Genomic DNA, 21,419 nt, shown 5'->3' with positions numbered 1-21,419 from the left:
ATATGGCCTCTAATTCAATAGCCTGAACTTCTTGTATGATAACAAGATCCATAAAGGGAGCATTCCAGAAGGACAAGCCCCAGTGTGCAAGTGCTTATCGAGCTTTGGCTTGCATCACACTTGCTAACGTCACATTGGCCAAAGTAAGTCACATGGCTAAGCCGAGAGGGAGGTGAGGAAGAGGCTATACAGAGGTGTGGACACTGGAGGTGAGGGCCCTTGGGTCACTAGTGGATGATCTGCCATTTTGAGACTAGTGATGATGATGATGATGATAGCTGCTGTAATTAATCAAATGCTTGCTCTTACAGGCTCTGTGCCAAGCCTGTTACCGTGCGGTCTCACTCTGTACAGCAGTGCTGTGAGACCAGGGAACAGAGGCTTAGGTTAGGCATCTTATCCTGGGTCACTTGGAAATTAAGCAGGGCATCTGGGATTCACATCCAGATCTCTCTGTGTGCTCAACCATGGGGACATACTGCCTTCCAAAGAGAAACAGTTTCCAAGGCAAGGAGGGAGACTGAGGATGGCCCAGCTCTGATCCACCAACTGCCCCTCAACCCCCGGAGTCATACCCTAAAAACAGCACTATTTTATTATGGTGCAGCTGTCATCTCTTGGGAACTACAGGAAAACAGTTGCAGGTTAAATCTGATTGTGACTATAATTTTAAGCACAAAATATTAGTGTTATGTTTAAGAGAACAAAAGTTTCATTACAGAAAGACAATTGACCTTCTTCTAAGTTGTCTGGTTCAAGTTTCTTAAGGGTCATATATATAGGGTCATTTTTTTTCTCTCATTCATTCCTCCACCAAATATTGAGGACAGCCCTGTGCATATGGAGCTAGACTGTATACTGGAGACATAAAGCTGAAAAAGAAATAGGGTCTGTCCTCAGGGGACTTATAATGGAGGAGAGAAGGTATAAATATAGTACCAGTTAGATGCTTGTCTGATCCTTCTTCCCTGGTGACAGAAGCCTGGCAAGGGGTTGGGCACTGCCCCCTTCCCCCAGCAAGAGTGAAGATGATGGGGGCTGTGGCCAGAGCCTCCTACCAGTGGTGCAGTCCAGACAGGTTGTGGCCAAGCAGATCAGCAGCCTTGGAGAGAGGAGAGGGCCAGCCAGGGCTGATAAACCAGGAGCGAAGCCTCAAAGCCAAAGGGTGGGCGTTAAAAATTCAAGAACACCAAGGGGAGGGACAAGGGGAGCTGGCTGGTGCGAATTTCCAGGATCCTGGAGCCAGTGCCTGGACAGCTTTTTGCTCCCTCCTAGTGGATAAACTTTGGAAGGAGTCTGGTTCATTGTAAGGGAAGGGGATGAACAATGATGAATGACGTGGGAGGCTTGGCTCCACAGGGGTGGGAGCCCGTGGATAGGAGGGTTTACTTCCATTTGGGGGGATCTGGAAAGGTTTCGACAGCATTTGTCCTGAGCGTTGGGGACAGGAGCTTTTCGATTTGTGGATAGGGGTGGGCTGGGGGGAGCAGGGAGAAAAGGACATTCTGGCTGAGCAAGCAATGTTATGTGTGGGTAGCTGGAGAGAAAGAGACAGGGTCACGTGCTCCTTAATAGACTAACTCTGAATCCCCTGGTTTCTAGAAATATTTTCAACACATTATTTTAAATTTAAAAATCTGCCTCCGAGAAACAATCCAAAATTATAATCTTAACCGACTCTCGTCAAGCTAACATCTAAATTAATTAGGTCAAAGTTGGTAACATAATGAAGTCAAAACTAAGGCAATTTACCTGTAAACTAATACGATGAGGAGCTATTTTGAGTGGAAATTCAGCAGACCTAAGATCTGGCAATACGGTTAAAGGCAATATTGGTAAATTAAAGTCAAAGTTTTAGTTGATTAACTGTTATTCTTCCTTCTTCACTGCTAGACAAATCACGTTGTTGAGCTAGTTCTAATGCTGTGCTGTCCGATACCGTAACCCCTAGCTACATGTGGCTATTTAAATTTAAGTTCATTAAAACTAAATAAAATTTAGTTCCTCAGTTGCACTAGCCGTGTGTCTTACTAGCTACCAAATTGGATAGCACACAACAGAACATTTCCAGAAAGTTCTATTGGATAATGCTCTTTCAATGAGGTAGGTGATAAATCCCCAACTTACATCCTTGAGCACCTAAACTCACTTAAGTCACAGTTCCTACCCTGCGTGTAAGTTATACTTTTGAATCTGTGCTTTGTGTTTTGTGTCACACTGGCACCTTTTTAGAAGGTATGTATACATGTGTGATACTCGCACGTGCCGTAATTTCTAAATAGGTAAAAAAAAACTTCAGCGACAAAAGTTGTTTGCAGATTTTAGAAATACCACTGAACACGTGAGAACTGGAGCGTCTCTGCTTTCTTGTCTGTCAGATCGGAGCTCTAATATCGGGTAGGGTTTTCCTAGGGATTAAATGCAGTCGTGCTTTTAAAGCATGTAACATGAGGTAAGCCCTCAGTAAATGGTAGCTATAAGGCAAAAAGTGGTAATACAAAGATGAACCATTTCATTTTATGCTGAAAGAAAAACTGAACTCTAATAACATGGTAATGTTATTAGATGGCAGCATTTTGAAGAAGCCCGTATGCACAGCTTGTGTATTGTTTCTATCAGTAAGTGAGAGCTAGAGTTCTGCAAAATTTACTTTACCTTGAGACAATCCACAGTCCAGCTGATTTTGTTTGCGCCCTTTAGGCAGCGCGAGTAACCGATCCAGCACCCGGAGCCTCCTCAGTGTGAGCAGCGGGATGGAGGGGGACAACGAGGTGAGAGCCGGGGCCCGCACCCCCATATGTCTTGTCCTGGGGGTCGTTTCACTGCAGGAAATGGAAACCCAGGTGAAAGAAGCCCAACACAAAAGGTCACCTACTGTAGGATTCCGTGTGTATGAAATGTCCAGAAAAGGTAGATCCGTAGAGACAGAATGCAGATTGGTGGTTACCAGGCCTGGGGGTAGGGGAAATGCGGGTAAACTGCTTAAGGGGTACAGTGTTTCCTTTGCGAGGGGTCATGAAAATGTTTGGGGAGTAGATAGAGATGGTGGTTGCACAATATTGTGAATGTACTAAGTGCTACTTATTGTTTACTTTAAAATGGTTCATTTTATGTTATGTGGATTTCACCTCAATAAAAAGGAGGGAAGAAAGGAAGAGAGGGAAGGAGGAAGGGTTGAGCCAAAAGGGGTGAGAGGGAACTGGATGAGTATCAGGGATTCCAGGGGCAGTGGTCACCTTTCGGGGCTTGGGTCAGGAGCGGGGCATGCCACAGCGGGAGCCGCTGTTCACTGTACCCCCCGAGGCCACACGCTCTTTTGTCTCCTCTTCCCTGTGGGTATCTCCTTTTTCTCTCACTGCGCACTGGCCTTTTCTGCTTCTCCACATGGATAGTGGCAGACAGTTCCCCGAGAGCCGCAAGGTCTCTGAGCAGAGTGTAAGTTGCTGCCTTAGGCTGAGGCCCAGTTTGGGTCAGGGTGTGTATCCTGATCCAGTGACCAGCAGCTGGGATGTGCGGGTGAGGTCACGTGGGTCACTGCCAACCCAGGAGACTCCCTGAGGTAGGGTCCTAGGGGTGGGCCGCCCACCAGTGCACAGCTCTTATGACCCTGTGACTGAGGACCAGTCACCGTTCTGTTGTCCCAAAAAGGGACTTTTGTTTAAAAATAAAACTTCTCCAGCCCTATCTGGTTACATAGAGCAATGCTCCTCAAACTTTAACATGCATAAGAAATACGTAGGATCTTGTGAAAATGTGGGTTCTGATGGAGCAGGTGTGGGGAGGAGCCTGGGACCCTGTGGCTCTCCCAAGCCCCCAGGCGATGGTGATGTTGGTGGCCCACATGTCACACTGAGTAGTGAGGAACAAGAGCTCGAATCGCTAATGATAATTTGGGTCTGATGGTCTCCTCAGTGACTCTGGGAGTCAGTGTCAGTGGAAAACTGCCCTGGTATTGCTGGGTTGATTATCAGTCAGTAAGTAACCTTCAGCCAAAGCCTGGGGAGGGCTGAGGAGCTTGTGGGATGGAGTGTGTCCAACTATGCTGTTGCTTAATGTGATTTTCACCCTTCTTTCTCATCTTTTTTGCTGTAGGATAATGAAGCCCCCGAGGTTGCCAGAAGTCGTAGTCCAGGCCCCCCACCAGTGGACAGCGCACCCATCATGCCCCTTGAGAGGCCCCCCAGGGTGCCGCCCCGAGCCGCCTCACAGAGGTAACATCGAAGCTGACGGGACATTTTTTCCTCACTCTCTGAGTTTCAGGGGAGTGTAGGATCTGGGGACATCTAAAATGACCTAAGAATGAGCACAGAGCTAGACTCACTGAAGTGCATACTTTGGACACATTTCAATGTGGACTCTTCATTAACTTGAGGGATGCTTTATTCAGTTGCACATACTCTAAATAACAAATGCAATATTTTGTCAGTGAAATACATCGGTAAAGGTCAATGTTTTGCATAATTTTTATCTGGTTAGAATTCAGCTCCCGAATAACTAATTCCCTTGGCCGCATAGTGGAGACAGTGCCTTTTGGGGACAAGGAGATAAGAAGGAATTGGGAGTGGAAATAAAGGTGAGAGGCAGCAAGGTGTGGTGGTGGGGAAACACTGCCTGGGGAAGTCTCCGGCAGCCACTTGTGAACTTGGATGAATTATTTAACTGTCATGTGCCTTACTTTCCTTGTCCATAAAATGGAGATAGTAGGAACTTCCCTGGCGGTCCAGTGGTTAAGACTCTGAGCTTCCACTGCAGGGGGCTCGGGTTTGATCCCTGGTCCGGGAACTAAAATCCCTCATGCTGCGCGTGGTGTGGCCAAAAAAAAAAAAAACGGAGATAGTCAATGAACTTCCTCACAGAGTCGTAAGTATTGTGTTTCTGGCCCTTAGTAAGAGCCCAACAGTCTGAGTGTTTTTTATGAGAAGGATGAGCCTATGGAGGTTTGGAACTGGGCATTAGACAAAAGAGTGTGACTGACTTATGGGGCTCTGATGTATGTCTTTGTTTGTGTTCAGGCTTCTGGCAGGAACCTTTTTAAGGTCTTCCGGAGTCACAGAAGAGGTGGTCAAAGCTAGCTTGTCTGCCAAGGCAGAAAGGAGCCTTTGGGAATAAAAGCCTAGGCTTGCCTTGGGAGTTTAATTCTTTGATGTCTGAAATACAATGTGGCGTGGGGGGGTGGGGGGTGGGGGAGGGTGGGGGGAGATTAAAAGGATGAAGTTTTTTTTAAACTAGGATTTTTTTTTTTTTTTTCAATTTGAAACTTGTAACTCAAATGAACCTCATCAGTGAAATTTGTCGAGAAAGTACCACAAGGAGGCTTTTCTTCCGCTTTTCTGGAAAAAGCAGCTGACCCTGCGCTGAGGATCCTTCCATTTCTCCCCTTGCTATTACCGCTTTTCCGTGTGCTCCCAGCAACATTCACGTACTGACACTTGCTACACAAGCCTCCCTCGGTCCCAAGCTGCTTCACACTCACGGAGCATGTTTCCCTGGTGTAGAATAGAGTTCACATATTAGAACATTAGCCCTAGAAGGAACCTTAGCGATGACCTAGTCCAATCACCTGAATTTGCATAATGTTCTGTTGCTTGAAAATTATATATAGTTGGGGATTGGGGAGGGGTGTTTTTGGAGAGCAATTGTGGTAATAAATGCTAATATTTATTGAGCGTTTACTATGTGTCAGGTGTTCTGTTAAACACACTAAATGCATTAGCTCATTTAATTCTCTTCACAACTCTAGGTGGTAGATGTTTAGTGTTATCCCATTTTGCAGATGTAGAAACCGGGGCTTAAGACTGGATGGAGACTTTATGTCTGTGGCAAACCTATGTGTGCCTGACTCCAGGGTCCAGTCTTTTAGTCATTTTGTTACACCTGTCCAAGGAGGTCCAGGTGTCATGGGAGAAGATACAAGATCTCAGACCTTTTATTCCTGAAGGTAAAGACTTTGGAGGCAGTTATCTAATTGTACCAAGATTAAAAAGAATGTCTCGAATATATAGCTACAAAGACTCTGTGGGATTTTGTCTACAGGAGAGGGAACAACCAGAGAAATGGGTTCCAGAAATTAAAGGCTGGAAACTGGGATGCATTTAATGTGTAAAGAGAGATGGCAGATGAATTGTTTTGGGGGAGTCTGGAAGCATGTTGTGATAAAGATGGGGAGAGAAAAGGAGGAAAACATATGTTACTAAAGAAATGGTGTTTGCAAAGAAATCTCTGATAGAAACGGGGTTTGGGTGCATTTTTGGTGTGAAGATTGGAAAAGATGCAATTGTTCTGAAAGTGTGTATGTAATTTTCATAATAAAATGAGGAGATGTTTGAGCAAAGAATAAAATGGGCCTCTCTCCTGAATGCTTGACCCACTGGCGGACAGGAGGGGAGGCTGACCTTGGTGGTCTCCATTCCACTTCCAGATCTGGGAATTGGCCGCTCTTCCCCACTCATGTTCTCCTGAACCCCCCCTTTCTCTCAAACAGCACATCCTGCTCATCACTCTCTCCAGCCCTGGTCCCCTCCTCGTCTCACTCTGCATGCTGTCCCCAGAGCTTGAATTGTCAGCAATGACTCCAAGTCTCCATCGCCATCCGTACCTTGGCCTTCTGTTTCCTACTGTTCATTGGGAACTTCACCAGGTGTTCAACCAAGATCTCAGACGCAGCCCATGCAAAACTGAACTCATCATCCAACCTGCCATCCTCTGCCCCAAACTGCCTTCTTCTCACCATTCCCCAGCCTGAGACGTGGCACTATTCTCTCTCTTCCTCAAGCGCCTGCCCCCGGGGTCAGCCTCCATCCCTGCCTCCCTCGAAGCGCCCCAGGCTCGTGTTCATTTTGCTGCCCTTGCAGCTTTCAGATCTACCCCTTCTCTCCATCTGCCAGTGCCTGAGTTCATCCCTGTAGGCCCACACTCACCTCCCTGCCTCCAGGCAGTCCCTCCTCCACTGCACCAGAGAGTGCCCATTCTAGAGCAGAAATAGCTGGTGATGGCACCTCCTGGCATGAAAGCCTTAAATTTAATTCTCTATTTTTTAGCATGCCATTGCCCTGAGTCCCACCCCTCTCTTGTAGTCACTGATGTTTCCCCCTTAAGAATTCCTAGTGAGCTGTGTCATTTTGTGCTGTCTTTGCTCAATCTGTTCCTTCTGCCAGGAATGTTGTCTTCCTACTCCCTTCCGATCTCTGCTTAGAAAATTCCTACACATCCTTTAGGACTCTGTCCAAACATTACCTCTTCTGTGAAGCCTCCCTGATGTTCCTATTCAGAGTGAACCTTCTTGTGGTTCCCCAAATACCTCCATTATAATTCATGCCATGTTGCGGCCCTTGTTTACATATCTGTCTCCTCAAGTAGATGGTAAACCTCAAAAGAATAGAGATTGTTTTTGTTTGTTTGTTTTTTAAATTTTATGGATTTATTTATTTTTGGCTGCTTTGGGTCTTTGCTGCTGCGCGCTGGGCTTTCTCCCGTTGCGGCGAGCGGGGTCTACTCTTTCGCTGCGGTGCGCGGGCTTCTCATTGCGGTGGCTTCTCTTGTTGGGGAGCACAGACTCTAGGCGCGGGGACTTCAGTAGTTGTGGCACACGGGCTTTGTTGCTCCACAGCATGTGGGATTTTCCCGGACCAGGGATCGAATCGTTGTCACCTGTATTGGCGGGTGGATTCTTAACCACTGCAGCGAAGTCCCTAGAGATTTTTGATAAGAAAAAAATTTTTTTCCACTCTCCCCAGCACAGAATGGAGTTAAATCGGTAATTGGCGCCTGCTAGGAATTTAGCAAATATTTATCATGCAAGTGAGTGAATGGGTGGATGGATAGACTGCTACTGCTTGGGTTGACAGCTAGCCATCAAGTCGTGTACCACAGTGCAGGTGGGTTACAGATTAGTGGAAAGAAGCTTCACATTCCCACCCGCTGTAAGTTCCTAATATATTTATACTTCAAAGTTAGGAAAGGCAGATGGTGACAAGAACAGGAGCAGATGCATTATATCTTTGCATGGCATTTCCCTTGCAGGGCATTAGTCCCTATAGAGTGGGCAGCTGACAATATCACACTCTTCATAGGTAAAGTCGTGCCAGTAGAGAAAAAAAAAAAGAAGCCAACATCTTGCTGAGCCATTGCCCCCTTGTTTTTTAATATGTTTTGACATTTACTAGTGATTTGCCAATCACTAACAATCTATGCATTCCCCTTTAAGGCGTAGCCTAGGTACTGCCAAATCAGAACATACTTCTGAAGGCCTCCTGGAGTACCAAGAGTTAATCCTTTAGCTGCTGACTTCTAACGAGATCTGTGAAGTCCCTGGGGGATGGGGGGTAGTGGTCGGAGAGTAAGGGGACTTGGGCCGGAGGCTGTTTACTAATAGGGAAGCTTAAAGATATTTTTAACAATGTTGTGATCATACAAAAGCATACCATCTAAATAATAGGCCTGCTTTAAAAGAATGTAACCAACATTAGGATTGCTGGGTTCTTGAACCAAACTTGTCATCAGCACAGACCTCACCCTCAACACGGAGGAGAAAGCAGCCAGTGCCCGGGTCTCTGGACTGGACAATCCTGTCTCCAGCTCCAACTTCCCAGCGTCCTGGAGAGGCCATCTCCCCAACAGACCACCACTTGATTCTGATTTAATAACCTTTATTTTCATGGTTCTGATATGTCTGTAATCACAAACCCATTTCCCTGAGATGGGGCTTCCAATCCTTAGCTGGGTTGTTCATCAGAATGAAATGTGGAGATGGTTTGCGTGTAGACTCGCCCCAACTGCAGAGTCGGGCAGCAGAGGAAGAGGGACCAGTAGGGAATCGTGACTCTTTTTGTGATGGAAGGTAAAATGTAAGGCTTATGGGGCATACAGGGGGAAAAGTTCTAAGAATACATCTTTCATCATAATAGTAAAATTATTAGCTTTACCTCTTGAGTGCCTACTCTAAGCCAAAAGTGCTATCCACTTTCCAACTGTCATCTCACACAGTATAGGTATCTGCAGTTCCAATATAGATACCTACATCTCCAACATAGGTATCTTTACCTCTGTCTGGCAGATGAGAAAGAGGTTCAGAGAAGTTGAACTTCTTCTCCAGATGTGTGCATAAATGCCTCTGCCATATGTTCTCATAGGTTTTGAATGTGCCCTATCAAAACTTTCAGTGCAGCGTACTGATTTTCCCTGTTGTCTGTCTCATCCATTATATTCTCAGCACCTTAAGGGAAAGTTCCATGCCCATTTTACTTGCTGATATAGCCCACACCCAGGAGTAGATGCACAGTAGATAAATGTCTGTTGAGAGGAAGGAAGGAAGCAAGGAAGCCAGCCTAAGCTTACTCAAGTGATAAGTGGTATCACCTGACTGTCCTTCAGCTTTCTCCTTTAAGCCCATGGTTCGCAGGGCAGGTCGGGTGATGGAAGGAGACCGTCCATTTGTTTTCTCTGGATAAAGAGACAACCACACAAAACCATCTACTCCCAGGTGCCACTGCAGACCCTCCTGAGGATGTCTGTTGTTATTCTTTTCTACTTCTGCCTCCCTCTCTGGCTCCTGAAATGGCCTGTCTTTTCCCAACTCTTTTGTCATTTCCTTGACCTACACAAACTTGCATTCAAGAGACATTTAGTAAATATTTACTCACTGATTCATTCAGTCCTCAAGTACGCAGTTCCAGGGTAGCACAGTTCAATTACAGCACCTGACAAAGCTCTCTTTCTTGACTTACTGACTTGCTTCCAAGAGAATTAAATATTGGTTTTACAGCACACATGAGGAAATACCATCTGTAGTTGTTGAACCCTCTGTAAATACATTCACCCAGGTCTGTCTGGAGTGTCATTTAGTACCGTTCAAAAACCATCTAGACTAACGTGGAGGGAGGCTTCTAGGAAAGCAGACATGGAGTTGGAACAACACACTTAGTGATCCCAGGTGGAAGTAGTTGTGAGAAGCCGACTTCAGAAATTCTCAAGTCCTCTCAAGGGATCTCCCCACTGCAGTGTGTCTCCTGCCTGGCTGCACATTTGAATCACTGGAGTTTTAAAATATAGGTTTTATTATTATTTAGGTATGGCAAGGTCAGCAGATCAGGAGACAACTGCCTTTTTTTTTTTTTTTTTTTGTGGTACACGGGCCTCTCACCGCCGTGGCCTCTCCCGTTGCGGAGCACAGGCTCTGGACGCGCAGGCTCAGCAGCCATGGCTCACGGGCCCAGCCACTCCGCGGCATGTGGGATCTTCCCGGACCGGGGCACGAACCCATGTCCCCTGCATCGGCAGGCGGACTCTCAACCACTGCAGCACCAGGGAAGCCTTTGAATAGGGAGTTTGTTATACTCCTAGATCCCAAGAGGAGGGGGCACATTATGCCGGGGTGGGGCACACAGGAAAGCCCCAGGTTTAGGCAGGAGAAATGTCAGGGAGGGGAGAAACATGGGCAAGAGCCTTTATTTTGGATTCTGCAGGAAGGAACAAGTGAGGCAGGCTAGGCAGATTAAGGATTGGCTAGTTTGAATAATTTCAGCGGGCTCCGGGGCAAAGGGGCTGTCTCCAGTTGTCTAGCACCTGGCCCTGGGGTGATTAGGGCAGTGGATAGTGGTCCCGAATGTGAGAGTCCCATTAAAGGACATGGTTGGAGTATGGGCTCTGGACTGGTTAGTTTGCATGTGAAAGGTGTGCTCACTGCAGGTTGTTTGCTATCTCTAGGAATTAGCTTTCCCTAGGAGGGGCAGGCCCTCCAGGATCAGCCAGGGCCCAGATGTCAAAGCCTCAGAAAATAAACGACATGGTTAATATAACTGGTTGAAGGAGGGACACTATTTAAAAGTTGTGATGCTTGAACCCTATCCTCCAGAGATTATGATGGAATAGGTCTGGGATCGAGCCTGGCAACTGTTATTTTTCAAAGCTCTGCTGGTGATTCTGATGTGCACCTAGGATTGCAAGCCACAGCTTAGCATGTATGCCACTGAAAGGTCCGTATGTTTCTCCACTTTTATTAATTGAAGAACATGTCCTTTGCATAGTATACCAAGTTTGCAACAAATCATGGATGCCTGAGAACTAGTTAATTAAATTCATTTGATAATAATTGTGTTATCTTTCATTTCAGGCCTCCGACCAGGGAGACCTTCCATCCTCCTCCACCTGTTCCACCCAGAGGTCGCTGATTCCGCCTCCTAAAGCCTGCCTACTTCGGGACCTTGAGACTTGTGGTTTTCAGCCTGTTAATGATGTCTTCATGTTGAGTTTTATGGCCTGAATGCTGACCTTAAGACCCAGTCTCATTGCTGATATTGTCGCAGCCCTGCTGGTCTGGGCTTTCCTTGAAGAAGATATTATTAAGGCACAAAGAGGTGAAACTAAGGACTTCATTCACCATCATCAAGTATATTGATCCCTATTCTTGTTTGCCAAAAGGATGACGACTTAATTGGAATACTTACCTCTAATTTGGCATGTCAGGATCCTGAAAAGATTGTTCAGAAATGTACATTACAAGTGATTTTACTGAAATGTACTTATATTAGGTCTTACTTATTTGCTAGTCCAATCTAATTTCTAGAAGTGATTATGATTTGACTTACAGTATTCAAGTAAGAAGATATGTCCTAATTTTTAAATGATTCTTCAGCTTTTCTGTAGCTTCAGGAGGGTGTTTAAATGCCAGGGCTAGTCACATACAACAAACTCAAAAGGACTTTAGAGAGGGATGAGTCCTAACTCCTTTTATATAGAAGGCAAATCTGAGGTTTCACAGAAGCCTGGAACCAAGAACACTCAGTTGGTTAGACGAAGAGGTGGGTCTAGAATCAGGACCTGCTGATATCAGGTCACCATACTTACCATCTCCAAATAGCCAAGCTCTCTCCCTCAAGAAATGCGCAGATGTAGAAATTTGGTCAGTGACTGACTATTGGCCTTCCAGAAGTTTCCTTCTTCCATATCTCCCAGGTATGGGACTATCAAGTATTTGGAGCATTTATAAGTCAGTATGCTTGCAAAACAGTGATGCCACCAAAGAACATCTAAAAAATGGTTGGGAACCAGAAGCTTGGGATGCCAGGGACCCCTCTTATTGCTCTGCACCCTTAGATGCAGAGCAATAGATCTTAGTTCTGGCCATAGGAGAGAGGAGGACCCTTGACTTTTACTCTGCTGATGGGTCAGAAGAAGAAGGAGGAACTTAAAGTAGAAATAGTTATCTATTTCGTTATATACACGTTATTACCACCAGGCTTGGGAAATTTGTGCAGAGAATGTAGAGCCTTAAACATATCATTAATTTTGAGTCCCTAGCACATAAATCTACCTTCAAAGCACAGGCCCTTAACTGATGCTTAAACATACAGTACAATTAGTATCAGACCTATTTCTTTAAAAATTATCAGAAATCTGGTGCTTCTCCATGAAATTATTCTCCATCCCACACAAAGATATAAAAGCCATACTATTAAAGATCCAGTTAAGTACAGTTTTATTGGGTCCTTTTGTAATGACCAATGGTTCTTTTTCAATCGAATTCCTCAGTCCAGCAAACAAGGACTTATTGAAGTTAATAGCTTCTGAGATCTTGGGTTTTTGTTTTTCTGTTTTTTTGTTTTGTTTTGTTTTTTTCTGACATAAAATACACTAATGGCGCCGGCCATTAAGAGAGTATTTGTGGAAATTTTACCTACCACAATGCCTGGCACATAGTAGCCATTTTGCAATGGTCCCTTTACTCTCCTGGTCACTTATCTGGGAGAAATAGGGTGATATGAGATAAAAGGAGACGAGAAATACAAGGTTGGTATGGTTATCCTTCCTCTTCTCGATAGGCTCTGTTTTAAGCACATTTGATCTTGATAAAAGATATACTTTTAAAGATATTTAGTACCTCTAAGCTCCCTTTTGGATGGGAAATTTAGATTTTTTTTTTTTTTACATTCTTTGGTTAACAAGCATTTAGATCAGTAACATGGCAAAATCTGCTCCCAGCCAATGGTGTTACCATCTTTGTATGCACATCACTGTGCAATATTGGAATATTTTATTGCATTTTTATTCTTATATGAAAATAAGTGGAAAACATAAAATTAAAAGTGCTTATGAGATACCTGGGTTTCATAAATGTGACACACACTTGAGACACAGAAGGAAATGATCAGGAGTGCCACGTCAAAAATGACAAGTCTTAAATCCTCATTGAATGTTCACTGAACATCCAAAACGATTGGTTGTGTGTAAAAGTAAAAGAGGAAAATGAAAAATTTGGATGAAACTCTGGGACCATGTTATCAAAGAATGTCTCTAATGCTGGGGTGAAATTTTTCATTCTCTAGAAACAGAACCACCCATTATAATGTAAATTTATTCAACTTCCACACACTCAACTTTTGTATACATTTTTAGGAATACATTATGTAACAAAACCATGAATTTAAATACAATGAGAATCAGAAACTAAATTGTAGCTAGGTGTCCAAAGAGACAGTTAAAAAGTTCTCTATATGATGCCTTGGGAGACAGCTGTGTGGCCACCATCCTTCCCCAAGATTTTACAAACTGGCTCATAGACAGTGAAGCTATTGGTCATATTCACTGCCATTGCCTTTGCCTCTAACTGTGCAAGGTACATTGTCCTCCAGTTCCCAGGCCAGCACTGTTCCTTCATCTTATGTTAAAACCTGTGAGCAGACAACCCAACTATATGAGCATCACAGTATGAATACTGAGAGACTCTGAACAGGAGGTTTGTGTTGCAATCAAATAATTTAACTTGATGTATTTAATGATGTGAATAATCCCTAATGCTTTGCCATAATTAGGCAAAGTAATAGTATGTAAATGACTTCAATGAATATTTTTACAAGTCAAGCTAAGTTACCTACCCTCTCCCCCTCTTTTGTCTTACTTTGTTATTAAAAAAGAGAGATCCTACTCTGTCCTACATCACCTCAATAGCTGGGATTTTTAGATCCCTCTCGCATTTGCCCCTGGAAGTAAGTTGGTTTTCTGTGCTGTCTTTCAAAGCATAGTGTGTGGTTTTGCAGCTGGTTGGCTGAGGAAGTATTAGTAACAGATTTATTTCTAAGAAAGACAAGTAGCTAATTTGGATAACTCTAGAAGATTCATCCTAAAAATCAGTCCTCAATTTTGAAGAATCTTCCTGTATAAATATTTGCTTTGGTTTGATAAATAGTGTTCTATTCATTTCCAGGTGAGTTATTAAGAATATAAGATGGCCTTCCTCATTCATTCCTGATGGCCAGATACTATGTTCATCAGAGTGGTAAGAGAGTGAGTAGGAGGTAGAAAGATGTGTTCTGACTTCTGAGGCCAAACTCAGAATTCGTTTTCTCATAGAAACTGTAATAAATAGATTCCTTGGCTAGCTCGCCAGAGCCCATTTAACCCACAATATAGGAGAAAATGTGTTAGCTAGCCATGCAGTAAGAGTTAGCATGATGTAGACAAAGAACATGGCTTGGAAGTCAGGAAACCTGGATTTTATTTTGGACTGCTGCTGACTTGCTGAATTCACTTAACTTGACTCCCCATCATCTGTGAAGTAAAATGTTTTGTGTTTAGTAATAACTCAGGTCCCTTCACCTCTTTAAGTTTAGGACTAAGGCATTTCCCCTTGGTGGGGAATACCTCATTCTGATGAAGGAGGGAGACAACCTTACTAGACTCACCACCTAATTAGCAAGGGATCTTATTATGTGGCAACTCCCATTCCATGCTCTGTATCAGTGTTATGACAGATCAGTTAAAAGAAATGTGTCAGAAACAGTGAAATGGGAACTGTACAAAGAAATTAATAGCTTTAGTTGCTCTTTGGTCTAAGAACCAATGTTTTAAGTGATTGTTTCCTAAAGAAAGAATTCAGACCAATTATAAAATTCTTCAGTATCTAGAACACTTCATCTAGAACAGAAAAGGTAGAGGTAGAAGGTGGTAAATAGCAATAGAAAAGTTACTAGCAAGACAAACATAAAGTAGAAAGAAGAAATAAAATTTCAAAGAAAAGGTAGCTGAAGATGGAAATCAGAAGATATGTTGTCATCTATAGACCAAGACTTTTGATGATCATGTTTATTAAGAATAAAAGGTTGAAATTCTGGTTTTCTGGATCATTTGCTGGTCATAAACTCTTTAACCAATTGAGTCTTATTAGAACTATCATGAAAAAGAAGTTGTACAGCCATTTGAGAGGGGTTTCCTTTCACTGGCATTTTCCCCTTCAACCTTTTTGGTGTCAGGGAATGAGATCATTAATCTAGATGAAGAAACTGATGAAATAAGATTTATCAATGTTTTACACTGTCCAGTTTGGCAGAACAACCCTGATTTTGATGGTGCCCCTGAGTCCTAACAATTTTTGAGCCCTGTGGGTCATCAGCCTCCAAGAATCTTTGAAGCCATATTCCTTTTTCTCTAATCAGTTATTTTATCTCCTATTCCTTCTTCCCAAGCCTACTGTTATCAGACTTTTATCCCCTAAAGCCATTTATCATCATCATTTCCTAGTACCTACCAGAGTTCCTGGCACATAATAGATGCTCAATAAATATTCCTTGAATTAATGGCCCTACATGCTCTTCCCTCCATTAAACTTTCCCAAATACTCCACCAAAATAGGGTTTGCTTTTCTCTCCTCGCCCATTGCTCTTTTTTTTTTTTTGAGAACCGTGGGAAATTTGTTTCATGTTTTAGTAAGTTCATATTAGTCTTGAAGAGAAATGCCACTCAGTGTAAATAATCAATGCAAACTTCAGAACTTTCCAGACATAACTTTTTTCTGCTTTATAACAAAGTGAGTCAGCTATACATATACATATATCCCCATATCTCCTCCCTCTTGCGTCTCCCTCCCACTCTCCCTATCCCACTCCTCTAAGTGGTCACAAAGCACCTAGCTGATCTCCCTGTGCTATGCAGCTGCTTCTCACTAGCTATCTATTTTACATTTGGTAGTGTATATATGTCCATGCCACTCTCTCACTTCGTCCCAGTTTACCCTTCCCCCTCCCCGTGTCCTCAAGTCCATTCTCTATGTCTGTGTCTTTATCCCTGTCCTGTCCCTAGGTTCCTGAGAACCATTTTGTTTTTCTATTCCATACATACGTGTTTTTGTTTTTTGTATTTGTTTTTCTCTTTCTGACTTACTGCACTCTGTATGACAGACTCTAGGTCCATCCATCTCACTACAAATAACTCAATTTCATTTCCTTTTATGGCTGAGTAATATTCCATTGTATATATGTGCCGTATCTTCTTTATCCATTCATCTGTCGATGGAAACTTAGGTTGCTTCCTGGCTATTGTAAATAGTGCTGCAGTGAACATGGTGATACATGACTCTTTTTGAATTAGGGTTTTCTCAGGGTATATGCCCAGTAGTGGGATTGCTGGGTCATATGGTAGTTCTATTTTTAGTTTTTTAAGGAACCTCCGTACTGTTCTCCATAGTGGCTATATCAATTTACATTCCCACCAACAGTACAGGAGGGTTCCCTTTTCTCCACACCCTCTACAGCATTTATTGTTTGTAAATTTTTTGATGATGGCCATTCTGACCAGTGTGAGGTGAGACCTCATTGTAGTTTTGATTTGCATTTCTCTAATTATTAGTGCTGTTGAGCATCCTTTCATGTGTTTGTTGGCAATCTGTATATTTTCTCTGGAGAAATGTCTGTTTAGGTCTTCTGCCCATTTTTGGATTGGGTTGTTTGTTTTTTTTGATACTGAGCTGCATGAGCTGCTTGTAAATTTTGGAGATTAATCCTTTGTTAGTTGCTTCATTTGCAAATATTTTCTCCCATTCTGAGGGTTGTCTTTTCGTCTTGTTTATGGTTTCCTTTGCTGTACAAAAGCTTTTAAGTTTCATTAGGTCCCATTTGTTTATTTTTGTTTTTATTGCCATTACTCTAGGAGGTGGATCAAAAAAGATCTTGCTGTGATTTATGTCAAAGAGTGTTCTTCCTGTGTTTTCCTCTAAGAGTTTTATAGTGTCCGGTCTTACATTTAGGTCTCGAATCCATTTTGAGTTTACTTTTGTGTATGGTGTTAGGGAGTGTTCTAATTTCATTCTTTTACATGTAGCTGTCCAGTTTTCCCAGCACCACTTATTGAAGAGACTGTCTTTTCTCCATTGTATATCCTTGCCTCCTTTGTCATAGATTAGTTGACCATAGGTGCGTGGGTTTATCTCTGGGCTTTCTATCCTGTTCCATTGATCTATATTTCTGTTTTTGTGCCAGTACCATATTGTCTTGATGACTGTAGCTTTGTAGTATAGTCTGAAGTAAGGGAGTCTGATTCCTCCAGCTCCGTTTTTTTCCCTCAAGACTTCTTTGGCTATTCGGGGTCTTTTGTGTCTCCATACAAATTTTAAGATGCTTTGTTCAAGTTCCGTAAAAAATGGTAATTTGATTGGGGTTGCATTGAATCAGTAGATTTGATTGGGGTTGCATTGAATCAGTAATTTGATTGGGGTTGCATTGAATCAGTAGATTGCTTTGGGTAGTGTAGTCATTTTCACAGTATTGATTCTTGCAATCCAAGAACATGGTATATCTCTCCATCTGTTTGTATCATCTTTAATATCTTTCATGAATGTCTTATAGTTTACTGCATAAAGATCTTTTGTCTCCTTAGGTAGGTTTATTCCTAAGTATTTTATTCTTTTTGTTGCAATGGTAAATTGGAGTGTTTCCTTAATTTCTCTTTCAGATTTTTCATCATTAGTGTATAGGGATGCAAGAGATTTCTGTGCATTAATTTTGTATCCTGCTACTTTACCAAATTCATTGATTAGCTCTAGTAGTTTTGTGGTAGCATCTTTAGGGTTCTCTATGTATAGTATCATGTTATCTGCAAACAGTGACAGCTTTAATTCTTCTTTTCCAATCTGGATTCCTTTTATTTCTTTTTCTTCTCTGATTGCTGTGGCTAAAAATTCCAAAACTATGTTGAATAATAGTGGTGAGAGTGTCGCCCATTGCTCTTATTGCCTATCAAACATTTGCAGAGTTGGTCACATTTTGTGCAGTTCTTTTTTGTACACTGTAATCTCTGTTCTCTTCTATGTGTAATGTTTCCTGGTTGTAGGTCTACACTCCCCAAGTGAATACTTCATACTTTTTCTTGTGTCCTCCCCACCCCAAAGTAATTGCTAACCTAGAGCACCTGACAACACCTAGCAAATGCTTACTGCCTCAAATCTGTGGAGGCTGGTGATGGATGTTTAAGCAAGAAACTACTCATGCATCTTTATTCAGCACTTACACTGTTTGTTCTTCAATTGCCCATCATCACTTGATTCAAAACTGTGATTATTCATTCACAGAGAATTTACTGACCTTCCACTATGAGGAAGTCACTGTGTTAGGTGCTCTGGGGGATATACAAAGATGTATAAGAAGCCTCCTCTGATTTCTATTGTAATTACTGGCATATGATTCATTCAGCAATTAATCATGTACTGCTTTGTGATGCGTCTTAGACTATCTAGAATGTGTTCTTTAAATCCTTCTATGCTATGCGACTTTTTACTTATGAATGTCTTCAGTAAACAGTTATTGAATGTCTATGATGTGACAAGCACTGTCCCAGCAGCTGGGACAGATATAAACAAATAGTAGTACAGTACTTTGTTGGCTGCCATCAACAAAGGTCAGAATGTAGTACAGAAGAGGAAATGGGACTATGGTAGTTATGACATAAATGCAACTGGAATCCTGAAGAAGGGATGCTCAACTTCCTGAGGGCATCATGCAAGTTTTCACTAAAGAGGTCATTCATTTCGCCCTGTAAAACGAGTAACAAAGTTTGTCCATTCATTTCCTTTCTAGGCAAAGGGAAATCAATCTAAAAAAGAGTGGATATATGTTTAACTGATTCACTTTGCTGTAAGCAGAAACTAACACAACATTGTAAATCAACTATACTCCAATAAGAAAAAAAAAAAAAAGAGCAAAGGCACAGAGGTATAAAAGAACCTGGTATATTTGGGAAATATAGGGCTATAGCCTGAGGTAGAAGAGATCAGTGGGAGGTGAAGCTGAGGAGATAAATTGGGATCCGATTCTGCAGCTGCATGTTAACAGGAGTATACTTTAGGATTTTTTTTTCCTGATTACACATGTAGCACATACGTGCAAATATTTGTATGCATGTGCAATGTTAATGGTTTGAGTCATAATCTGTCAGATTGTTTTCTGTGGGTAGACTAATATTCAAAATGGAATCATACTCTATATTTTCAAGTGTTTTCACTTAAAATTATCTCTCGGCTATCATTCCATGCCAGTACATACAAGTCTATTTCATTTCTTCTTCTTTTTTTAATTTATTTAATTTTTTGGCTGCGTTGGGTCTTCATTGCTGCGTGCCGGCTTCCTGTAGTTGCGGTGAGCAGGGGCTACTCTTCATTGCGGTGCGCGGGTTTCTCATTGCGGTGGCTTCCCTTGTTGCGAAGCACAGGCTCTAGGCGTGCAGGCTTCAGTAGTTGTGGCACAAGGGCTCAGTAGTTGTGGGTCACAGGCACTAGAGCACAGCCTCAGTAGTTGTGGCGCACGGGCTTAGTTACTCTGCGGCATGTGGGATCTTCCCGAACCAGGGCTCGAACCCGTGTCCCCTGCATTGGCAGGGAGATTCTTAACCACTGCACCACCAGGGGCTTCCAGGGAAGCCCCTCTATTTCATTTCTTAAAATGACTGTATGGATAGTAGTCCATGAGTAGTAAGAAAGACTGATTCTGGAACCAGATGCTTGGATCCAGTCCTTCAGCAACCACTTAAACCCCCCATTCCCCCGGGCTTCAGCGATCATTGCTGTAAAATGAACATAACTCACAGTGCCTGTTGCATAAGGATTGAGTCAATACATGTGAAGTACTCAGAATAGTGCCTGGCAGATGAAAATCTTAGCTGTGATTCCTTGATTTATGTAAACAATATTCAAGGAGTGTTTTAAGCAAGAGAGTGATATAATCAGGTTTCTTTTTAGAAGACTCACTGGCACCTGTTGGGGAGGATAAACAGGGAGGGAAGATTGGTGATAGGGATCGTGGTAGGAGGCTGCTGTAATACATAGTGAGTGAGGTGTAGAAGATTGGCTATTACTGGCAGAGGAGAGGAAAAATAAATTCTTGATTCATTTCTAAGATAACAAACGCTAGAACTTGTTGCCTGCTGATGGCTGAGAGATGGAGACAATCCGACTCCAGTTTCCAGAGTTTTGGCTTAGAGGACTGTGTAGATGGTGATGCCATATTCATGTATATATTTAACAAATATCTTCTGAGTTTCCGCTATGGGCCTGACACCGTTCTAGTATATGTCAGTGAACAGGATCTCTGCTTAGGAGAAAAGCTTAGATTCTAAGAGGTGTTTATATCTGTGCACTGGAGACCCAACAAACAATAAATAAACAAACGAACAAGAATTTCAACAAGATTGAAATAAATATTCAGTAAATATTCACTGACTTTAAGACACTCATCCAACCCGATACCAGTTTAACAATCTCCCTTAATGACGATTATAGAGCTGGTGATTCATTCCCGGCGGGAGCCGAGCTCCTTGTGAGGGCTACTTGATCCGACCCCACCGAGAGGCGGTAGGTCAGACCATTACCCGACTTCACAGCCGAGGAAAATGAAGCCAGGAAGAGTAAAGCGTTTTGACCTAGGTTGCACAAGTTGAATGGAGGCGGCTTAGGCCCTGCGACGCGGGCCAGGCACCCGCGAGGGGCGCGAGGCCGGGGCCACTGTGCGCGCCGCCTCTCCCGCGACCCAGGGGCGGCCGGCGGGAGGGCAAGCCCTCGCGCGGTCCTCCGGGGCTGCGGGGGTCGTCCCTCTCGGGCGGGGCGGCCGGCGGCGGTTGCGGCCCCGCATCGCGAGGCACTTCCGGCGTGTGCCGGGGTGGCCGGATGACGTGGCTGAGTCAGAGGAAGAGGCAAGGAGGCGCCGGGAGGCGGGGAAGGCTTCGGAGCGGGCGGTGACGGCGGCGGCGCGGAGGAGCCAAAGGCTGGGCCCGGGCCCCCGTGCGTCTGTCCGCGCCCCGTGGATGCGAATCGGCCGCGGCGGAGGCGGCGGCAGCGGCGGCGGAGGAGGAGTCGGTGGGCCAGCGCCGGGCCGGTGGGAGCGCGGAGGATGAGGCCGCTGCCGGGCGCTCCCGGCGTGGCGGCGGCCGCCGCGCTGTTGCTGCTGCTGCTGCTGCCCCGGGCCCGAGCGGACGAGCACGAGCACACGGTGAGAATTGCTCCCGGCCGACGCGACCGCTACGGCCCTCTCCCCCGGCCCACCGCCTCGGCGGGCCCGGCGCGGCCTGGAGGGCCCAGCGGCCCGCCGAGCCCCGCGGCCGCCCGAGGGCGCCTTCCGGTTGGGCCTGGCGGAGCAGGAACCCCGGGAGCGGGGAGGAGCCCTTTCCGT

The 21,419-nt window shown here is 44.0% G+C and overlaps 2 protein-coding genes across 4 annotated transcripts in view; both read left to right on the top strand.

Moving 5' to 3' along the window:
- PIK3AP1 (phosphoinositide-3-kinase adaptor protein 1) overlaps window positions 1-15,113 on the top strand; it is a 114,448-nt gene extending 99,335 nt beyond the window's left edge. For all 3 annotated transcript variants that reach the window (XM_027112160.1, XM_027112161.1, XM_027112162.1), the window contains 3 exons: window positions 2,701-2,771; window positions 4,093-4,211; window positions 11,108-15,113. In XM_027112160.1, the coding sequence (XP_026967961.1) occupies window positions 2,701-2,771; window positions 4,093-4,211; window positions 11,108-11,165 (248 nt within the window). In that variant the 3' untranslated portion in view covers window positions 11,166-15,113. The remainder of the gene's footprint in view (window positions 1-2,700; window positions 2,772-4,092; window positions 4,212-11,107) is intronic.
- Window positions 15,114-20,908: 5,795 nt separating this feature from the next.
- The window catches only part of TM9SF3 (transmembrane 9 superfamily member 3), a 76,779-nt gene continuing 76,268 nt past the window's right edge, over window positions 20,909-21,419 (top strand). Inside the window, exon 1 of the mRNA XM_027112159.1 lies at window positions 20,909-21,239. Coding sequence (XP_026967960.1) covers window positions 21,141-21,239 — 99 coding nt within the window. The 5' untranslated portion in view covers window positions 20,909-21,140. The remainder of the gene's footprint in view (window positions 21,240-21,419) is intronic.

This window comes from Aethalodelphis obliquidens, unplaced genomic scaffold, assembly GCF_003676395.1.
Source record: "Aethalodelphis obliquidens isolate GAN/ISIS:26980383/991018 unplaced genomic scaffold, ASM367639v1 scaffold11, whole genome shotgun sequence".
Classification (NCBI taxonomy): domain Eukaryota; kingdom Metazoa; phylum Chordata; class Mammalia; order Artiodactyla; family Delphinidae; genus Aethalodelphis; species Aethalodelphis obliquidens.
The sequence above is the reverse complement of the archived record's forward strand: the minus strand, read 5'-3'. Positions and strand labels throughout refer to the sequence as shown.